An 8172-nucleotide genomic window follows, 5' to 3' on the forward strand; every position below is an offset into this window, starting at 1 on the left:
CCTCCCAAGTGCTGGGATCAAAGGTGTGCGCCACCACCGCCCGCTAAACCTTATCTTTTGAGTTTTATCCTAGATACACCTAATCACAAAGAGAGGTAGAGTTGTAATTCTGCCTGTAGTGGTGGGTACTTGGGAGGCTGAAGAAGGAAGAATCACTGGAATCCAATTCAAGGCCAACGCAGGAAACACAGGTTTGGTTTGGTTTGGTTTGTTTTTTTTAAGCCCATCTCTTAAAAAAAAAAAGAAAGAAAGAAAGAAGGGGGCTAGAGAGAAGGCTCAGAGGTTAAGAGCACTGACTGCTCTTTCAGAGGTCATGAGTTCAATTCCCAACAACCACATGGTGGATCACAAGCATCTGTAATGAATCTGATGCCTTCTTCTGGGGTGTCTCAAGACAGCTACAGTGTGCTCATATACATAAAAGGTGTGGTGGCACATGCCTTTAATCCTAGCACTTGGGAGGCAGAGGCAGGCAGATTTCTGAGTTTGAGGCCAGCCTGGTCTACAGAGTGAGTTCCAGGACAGCCAAGGCTACACTCTGTCTCAAAATAATAATAATAATAATAATAATAATAATAATAATAATAATAATAATAATAATCAAATAAGTAAATAAGACAAATTCATAAGAAGACCATTGCTGTGTACGCTAGCTTAAACATTAACTTTAACAGCTTGAGAGCTGGCTCAACAGTTAGGAACACTGGCTGCTCTTCTGGGATTGGTTCCCGGTCCTCACATGGTGGCTCACACCTCTAATTCCAACACTGGGGAGACAGAGGCTTCTGGGTCTACAGAGTAAGTTCTCGGACATCCAGTGCTATTCTACAAAAAAACACTGTCTTGAAAAACAGCAGCAAAAAAATTTAAAAAGGCTGGGCAGTAGCGGCACATGCCTTTAATCCCAGCACTTGGGAGGCAGAGGCAGGCGGATTTCTGAGTTCGAGGCCAGCCTGGTCTACAGAGTGAGTTCCAGGACAGCCAGGGCTATACAGAGAAACCCTGTCTCGGAAAAAAAAGGTGGGGGGGTGATGTCAGATGGCTCAAAGGTTAAGAACACTGACTGCTCTTCCAGAGGTCCTGAGTTATACCACATGGTAGGTAGCTTATGACCATCTATAATGAGATCTCTTACCTTCTTCTGGTCTGCAGGAAGAACACTGTATACATAATAAATAAATCTTTAAAGAAAAAAAAAAAGAACTAGAAAGGGTAACATTCGGCAACAAGTCTCAGAGGCTGAAAACATTCTAGGCTTAGACAAGATTGAACAGAGGTTAGCTAAAAGCTTCCAGGACCAGGTTGGCAGACAGAGGTGGTAAGTCTTGGAGACAGCAATTACATCAGGAGAATAAAAATACTGCTACAGTACAGTACAGGGCCCTGCTTGAGACTCAACACCCTCACCTAAGAATCATAGAAATGGCAATGGTGTCCAACAGGAATGTGTAAAAGAAGAATGTCTTGGAAACACTGTCACCATGACAAGTGGCATGCCAGCACTGGGGTGTCATCTGTCCTCACACCACTTCCTGAAGTCCTCAGTGTGCTGGTGTATAAAGCCTTGAGGTATAAAGGTGAGTATAGGAGATGTTCTAACACAGGTCTGCTGTCCCGATGGGCCAGATACCAGACAACAGCTATGGGAGAGAAGCTGCGGTCCCCTCAAAGGCCAGCACTAAGGAAGATCCCCTCTCACTAATCCTCCCCTATATTACAGAGAAGGGCACTGAGACTGAAGGTCTGCCAAAGGAGAAAGCTCACAGCACAGCTAGGGGGTAAGAGGTGCTCATCTCAGACATACCCTGGTCACCTGTTAATCCCCTCAGTTGGAGGCCATTTTATTTGAGTTCTGGAAGACCTACAGACTGCTGAGGTGATGGTATGCATTTTGGCATGAGAGTCTGGAGCTGAGTACAGGGGATCCTGACCCACTTCTTAGCAACTAGGCCAGTGGCCTCACTCTAGACACAGCTAGGCAAAAATGACTCCTCTGCCATAACAAGGAAATGCAGGCGCAGATGGAGCTGGGTCAGACACAAGCCCCCTGGGGACTCACCGGGCACCTCTGGGGATGAGTTGAGAATCATGAAAGCATCGGACAGGCCTGCCTTGACGGGGTGCTGGGCAGAGCTGATGTCCAGGACAGCCATGGGGATCTGCAGCAGGAAGAAGAGGCACCTGCTATCCACCCGGAACCCTCTGTGACCACGAAGTCCCCACTCAGCTCTACACCCAGCTGGCTGCTCAGAGCTCTCGAGGACCCGAACACCTGCAGCCACACTCCACAACTCCCACACTTCCTCCTGCATGGATCCTCCAGCTCTTCACAGGCCAGAAGTTGCCCTTGGCTTCTCCCTTTCTTTCCTTTACTCCCCGTCTCTTCTCATCCATCTCCAAACACTGGGAGCCAACCCGGCGGCTCTCATCCATGTCCAGTTGTCTGTCTCCCAAGTCCAAGCTGTGTCACTTTCCCTACACCATCTCCCGGCATTCCCTTAAGTCCCCAACAGTCTGTCCCTCTGAAGCCAGAGTACCTTTTTCAAAAGACCATCTGGCTGTTTCCCTGTCCCATCCTGTCCCCTGACTCTCCACTCCGGAGAGCCACCTTCTACTGCACTGGTTCTCAGCCTTCCTAATGCTGCGACCCTTTAATACAGTGGCTCATGTTGTGGTGGCACCAACCATAAAATTATTTTTGTTGCTACTTTCATCGTTGTGGTTTTGCTACTGTAGGTGCCTGTGCTTTCCCAGTGGTCTTAGGTGACCCCTGTGAAAAGGTCATCCAACACCCGCAGGGGGTCTCGACCCACGGGTTGAGAACCATTTGGTCCAGTGCTTCAAATACGCCATGTTCTGTCCTGCCATAGGACCTTTATGCATGCCTTTTTCTCTCCTGGGTACACCCCACTCTTATCTCTGCTTCCTTCACCCCAACACAGTAGAATGGCCTCATCCTGCATTTTTTAACTCCTTTCCTCTGGGAAGCTTCCCTTGACCTCTGACAGTGTGAAGATTCCCACAGCAGGCTCTTAGCACCAGAAGCCTTTACGTGGGGGCACTAGTCATAGAGGCAATTCAGTGTTTGCCTTTGTAACCATCTCTCTGTGAGACTTGTAGCTGCGCAAGCACCAAGTCCAGATAAGCCCAGAGCTGTGTTGGCACCAAGCCCCGCCCCCACCACACGGCAGATCGATCCTCTCTACAAAGCTTCGCTGGATGAATGGCAGGCTCTAAAACATACTCACCTCTTTGTAGCCGAAGACAATGCGACCGTCTTGGTGAAGGGCCGCCTGGAAGGTGAAGCTGCCCTTGTCCTCGCGGCCCTGGAGGTAAACGTGGTCCCACTGAACCACAAACACGGTCCCTGAGGAGAAGAGCAGAGACCTGGCTGAACAGGGAGTCAGTGCAGAGGACCCAGCAGATATAGTAGTTAGAGACGGGAGCCATTTGTGAGTTTGAGAAGCAGGAGCTAGTCATAGAGGCCCCCAGAAAGATACTGTTTCTGCTCCAGGTCCCCAAATTGCTCATCTCTTAGGATGTGCACACCTCTCTCTTGCCTCTCCTGACTCCTGGAGACAAAAGGAAAATGAGGAAATGCTAGTCTCACAAGCAGGGGCTCATGAAGCAGAGGAGGTCCCCCGAGAAAGCTTTGACACCTTCATCTGGCTCAGCAAGGCTAGACAGCACTGCCTCGGTCTCCTTCTTATAGGTGAGAAGACAGCACAGGGAAGAACGAAAAGTGGCTGCCTGCCTGTATGACTGTGGGCCGAGGGCTCCCGGGAAGCGGTTAGACTAGGCACCCCCACCCCAGTGCTGGGTGAGCTATACTCTAAGATCCAACCTTACCATTGTCAAAGTAAGCAACTGTGGAGTTGACAGAGTAGCCGGGGTTGAAGTTGGCCATCAGGGGTGCCACATACTGAGTAGCTGTGAGCATCCGGTGGAGCAGGTCCCCCATGAAGATGAAGCCTAAGGACAGAGAAGTTTGGAGGTGCCATCAGAGATGTACCACACACACACACACTGGCAGGAGCTAGAAAAGAGTCGAATGGCCTCAACCCCTCCCTGCAGAGTGGGCTCGGGACTTGGTGGGATAGAAAAATGGCCCAGATTAGAGAATGTTTGCCCCATATCTCTGGTAGGCACAGACCATAGCGGGTAGGAAAAGGAAGAAGTGACTCCCAACCTCCTGTTTCAGGAAATAGGATGAGAATAACAGGAAGTCAGAGAGGCTCCTCATATCAGCAGGGACCCGACTCCTTGCTCCCTCCGTCCCAGAAACAGAGACCCCAGAGGTACACATGCCAGCTGTTTGGGTCCAGAGGACTGAACGCATGCTCACACTCACACAGGCAGGCATGCACCCAGATCACCTGATTTCGGTGGGACATTCGAGACATTCCCTGAGTTCCTCCCTTGCCCACCCACCCATCCACCTGTTTTCAGTGAGTCCCTCAAGAGTTTCCCTGAGTCGGGCTGAGGCCTCCAAGTCCTCCCCCCACCTCATTGGTTTGTCCTTACCTCCGGTTGCTATGGTGATCTGCCGCAGAGGATGCCCATAGAAAGGGAAGTCGAAGGACAAGACCACTCTCTGCAGGGACAGGAGAGAGTCCCCATGGGTGGCAAGGCCTGCCAAACTGGTCACCCTCCCTACACCAGACCTATCTGAACAATGTGGGCACAGGCATATCCAGGGTAGGGCCCCTAGGATTACAGCTGGGTACCCCACTGAGATTCCTCTGACTGAACCCACTCCAATAACAAATCTCATGTGTACTCATGTGTACTCCCAGGCAGCCATTGCTGGCCTAGCCCCGAGCCTCTCAGACCAGGCTGTCCTGTTAGGCCTAGGCACTCACCGAAGCCTGTCGGTGAGAACTTGAGAGGATCCTGTGGACCTTCACATGGCTCTGGTTGGCCACAGCCAGGTCCACCCACAGATCCCGGCTTCGTTGCTCACCAGGGCCATAGACACGGGACACGTAGTAGTTATGGTTGTCCTCCTGTGGGGACAGAAACAGAGCCCATACGTGATGTGAGGAGCAAGCCAAGCTGGGTACCATTCTCTGCCCCTCCCAACCCAGACTTCCCAATATCCTCCTGGCCCAGAGCACCTGACCTACTGCTTTTGGCCTGAAAGCTCCTGGCATACCCTTGGTGGCTGTCCCAAACCATTCCTCAACAGGTCTGGCCCTTGTTCCATGTATACTCAGCCCTGTCCTGTCCAGACAAGCCAGAGGCTTATCCTTGTAACTCTGAATGTTTCAGAGCATGACAAAGGCCAAGTTCAGTATTGGGGACCTGATGGGGAAGCCCCAGATAAAGCCTTTGTTTCAAGGACCGTGCCTGGATGGACACAATCTCTGACCTGCCTTAAGAAAAAAAGAGAAATACAACAGCTATAACAACTAGGTCCTAGATGTCTAATGGAGAAGGTAGTCGCCAATCTTGGGGAGTTGCTAGTCTGTTAGTGGAGGCGGGACACAGGCAATGAAACCTAGACATAGAGGCATGAGCAAAACAGAAACCAGTAGTGCTCTCTGCGGTCACCAGATGGACGAGAGAAGCCAGGAGTTCCTCAGGGGATAATTTTGCATCCCCTTGTGTGGCTGATGCAGATACCACAGCAGGCTGGGTTCGTTCCACAGCCTCCCTCAGAGGAGCATCTGGGGCCAACACTTAGAGCAGGCCAGGGAAAGCCAGTGGAGCTGAGCTGTCTCAGCCCTTCCTGGAGCTGTCCCAGGAGCACCTCACAGAAGGCAGCATCAGGGAGGTCAAGGATCCCAAGGCTACCTGGGCTGCGGTGATGCCCTAGGCATCAAGGATCATTAATCAGGCTGCAGACACAGCAGAGTGAACCATGTTCTTCCTGCTAAGCAGCCAACTGCCTGGCCAGCGCTTGGCCTGAGCCCAGTTCAAGCTGGGAACTGAGAAGCTGAGCTTGGCACTGACAAGAGATTCCCTGTGTGCACATTTTGGAGCCCTAAGGTTGGGATGGGCTGAGGGGTGTAAGTAAAGGAACACGGGGTGGAGGGGCATCCTGCTAGGACCACCTGCTTTTGCCAGGTTGCATTCCCATTTCAAATCAAAGCTGGAGAGACAGCTAGCTCGCTCTTTTATTTATTTACTTATATTTTAAGATTTATTTATTTACTCTATGTGAGTACACTGTAACATCTTCAGACGCTCCAGAAGAGGGCATGAGGTCAGATCACATTATGGATGGTTGTGAGCCACCCTGTGGTTGCTGGGATTTGAACTCAGGACCTCTAGAAGAGCAGTCAGTGCTCTTAACCATTGAGCCATCTCTCCAAGCCCCCGACAGCTCACTCTTAACTCACAGTGCTTGCTGCTCCCACAGAGGACCAGAGTTCAGTTCCTAGCACCCACACTGCTGGGTTCACAACCATCTACCGTGCCAGCCCTAAGGGATGTGGTCTCTGTGGGCACCCACAGGCACATACACATACATAGGAAGAAAATAAATCTTAAGAAAACAAACAGCTTAAAATTTTGTGAAAAAAAGGAAATCCTACCCTTGTTGGTTTTCATTTTTGGTTTGCTTTTTGAGACGGGGTTTCTCTGTGTAGCCGGCCTCTGTAGACCAGGCTGGCCTCCAACTCACAGAGATCCTAGCCCCTGTCTCGCAAGGACTGGGATTGAAGGTGTGCACCACTACTGCACAGGTTGCTTTTAACACAGGGCCTCAATTGGGTAGCTCAGGTTGACCTAGAACTTGCTATGTAGCCAAGACTGGCCTTGAACTCCCAACACTCCTGCCTTTACCTCTCAAGTGCTTAGGATTTCAGGCAGATGCATGCAGCCTTAGAGGATTTTTTTCCACTTCAACTTGAGCCCCTGACACACAGAAACAAGTGAGTTCCCTCCGTACCTGTGGACCAAGGTTCCCCTCACCTATCAGGTGGAGCATGCTTGTAATCCCAGGGACTGGTAGGGCTAAGGCAGGAGGCTTACAAGTTCAAGGCCAGCCAGAACTACAGAGAGTCTGGGTCAGTCCAGATAACTTATTGAGACCCTGCCTTGAAATAAAAGGAATAATATGAAATAAACTCAAAGCAAGCAAACCCAGCTGGGGATGTGTGGGGCAGTGTGGGGCAGTGGTCTGTTCGGGTAACTTAAGCTCAGTCGAGTATTTTTGGCTTTGAGCCTTGGACCCCTGTGGGCAATTTCTGCTTGCAGAGGGTGGAAGAAGCTTGGCCATAACTCCTGAGTCTTTAGTTCCTGTTTCAGTCACAACCCCTCACAGCTGCCCCTGCAGGAGATGTGTGCTCTAGCAGGCAGACAATGCCCCAAGCTCCCAGCATTCTAGCTGGACCCTATCCCCAGTCATCTGACTATAGCCAGATATGCCACGCCCCATGCAATATAAGGGGCGGTTTGCCCCCCCCTTACTCTTCCCCTCTCTCACTCTCTTGTTCTCTCACTCTTTGTCTCCTCTCTGCTCTCCCTCTCTTGCTCTCTCTCTCTCTCTCTCTCTCTCTCTCTCTCTCTCTCTCTTTCTCTCTCTCTCCTTCCTCTCCTTTCTTTCTCTCTACTCAACTGACCTATTTTCTTCTTCCTACAATAAAACATCTCATTTATACATTGCTTCCTTTTTAACTAAGGTGCCATGCAGCCACAGGTCAACACCAGGGATAGAGAGACCCAGGCCTCAGCAGCAGGCCCCCACCTTTGGTACAACAGGGATGCAGCTTAGTGGGAGAGCACATGCAAGCTGGGAAGTGAGAAGCTGAGCTTGGCTGTAACTCCTGAGTCTTTAGTTCCTGTTTCAGTCACAACCCCTCACAGCTGCCCCTGCAGGAGATGTGCCCAGGAGAGCAATAGAAGAAACCTCAACAAACCACATTTGAGGTGCTATGTGCCCTCTTATGACTAAGAGATTAGTGATGGGTGGGTTCCCTGCAGTGGGTTGAGAATTTGGAAATAAACCTGCCTCCTCAAATCTCAGGCTAAAGGCCTGGCTGGCACTGAAGGGGAGGAGTAGGAAGAGCATTCAGACCCTTGGGCATGCTGCGGTGGCTTTAAGCTCAGCCTTCCTAAAGGTATGTCCAGTCCCATTCTTAGTACCCACGAAGGTGCCCTTCCTAGAAACAGTCTCTCTCTCTCTCTCTCTCTCTCTCTCTCTCTCTCTCTCTCTCTCTCTCTCTC

General features: G+C 50.7%; 1 protein-coding gene and 1 long non-coding RNA gene across 3 annotated transcripts in view; one reads left to right on the forward strand and one right to left on the reverse strand.

Annotated features, from left to right (window-relative positions):
- The window catches only part of Plxdc1 (plexin domain containing 1), a 64047-nt gene that overhangs the window by 31156 nt on the left and 24719 nt on the right, over positions 1 to 8172 (reverse strand). The window contains exons 3-7 of the mRNA XM_031353574.1: positions 4863 to 5006; positions 4525 to 4594; positions 3850 to 3972; positions 3249 to 3367; positions 2060 to 2159 (exon numbers count right to left, since the gene is read on the reverse strand). Of these exons, the coding sequence (XP_031209434.1) occupies positions 2060 to 2159; positions 3249 to 3367; positions 3850 to 3972; positions 4525 to 4594; positions 4863 to 5006 (556 nt within the window). The remainder of the gene's footprint in view (positions 1 to 2059; positions 2160 to 3248; positions 3368 to 3849; positions 3973 to 4524; positions 4595 to 4862; positions 5007 to 8172) is intronic.
- LOC116078378 overlaps positions 3152 to 8172 on the forward strand; it is an 8705-nt gene continuing 3684 nt past the window's right edge. The window contains exons 1-2 of one of the 2 annotated variants that reach the window (XR_004113521.1): positions 3152 to 3332; positions 3713 to 3820. This is a non-coding gene — a long non-coding RNA (uncharacterized LOC116078378). The remainder of the gene's footprint in view (positions 3333 to 3712; positions 3821 to 8172) is intronic. The other variant, XR_004113520.1, reaches the window with a different exon arrangement.

The sequence above is a fragment of the Mastomys coucha genome, unplaced genomic scaffold (assembly GCF_008632895.1).
Source record: "Mastomys coucha isolate ucsf_1 unplaced genomic scaffold, UCSF_Mcou_1 pScaffold5, whole genome shotgun sequence".
Classification (NCBI taxonomy): domain Eukaryota; kingdom Metazoa; phylum Chordata; class Mammalia; order Rodentia; family Muridae; genus Mastomys; species Mastomys coucha.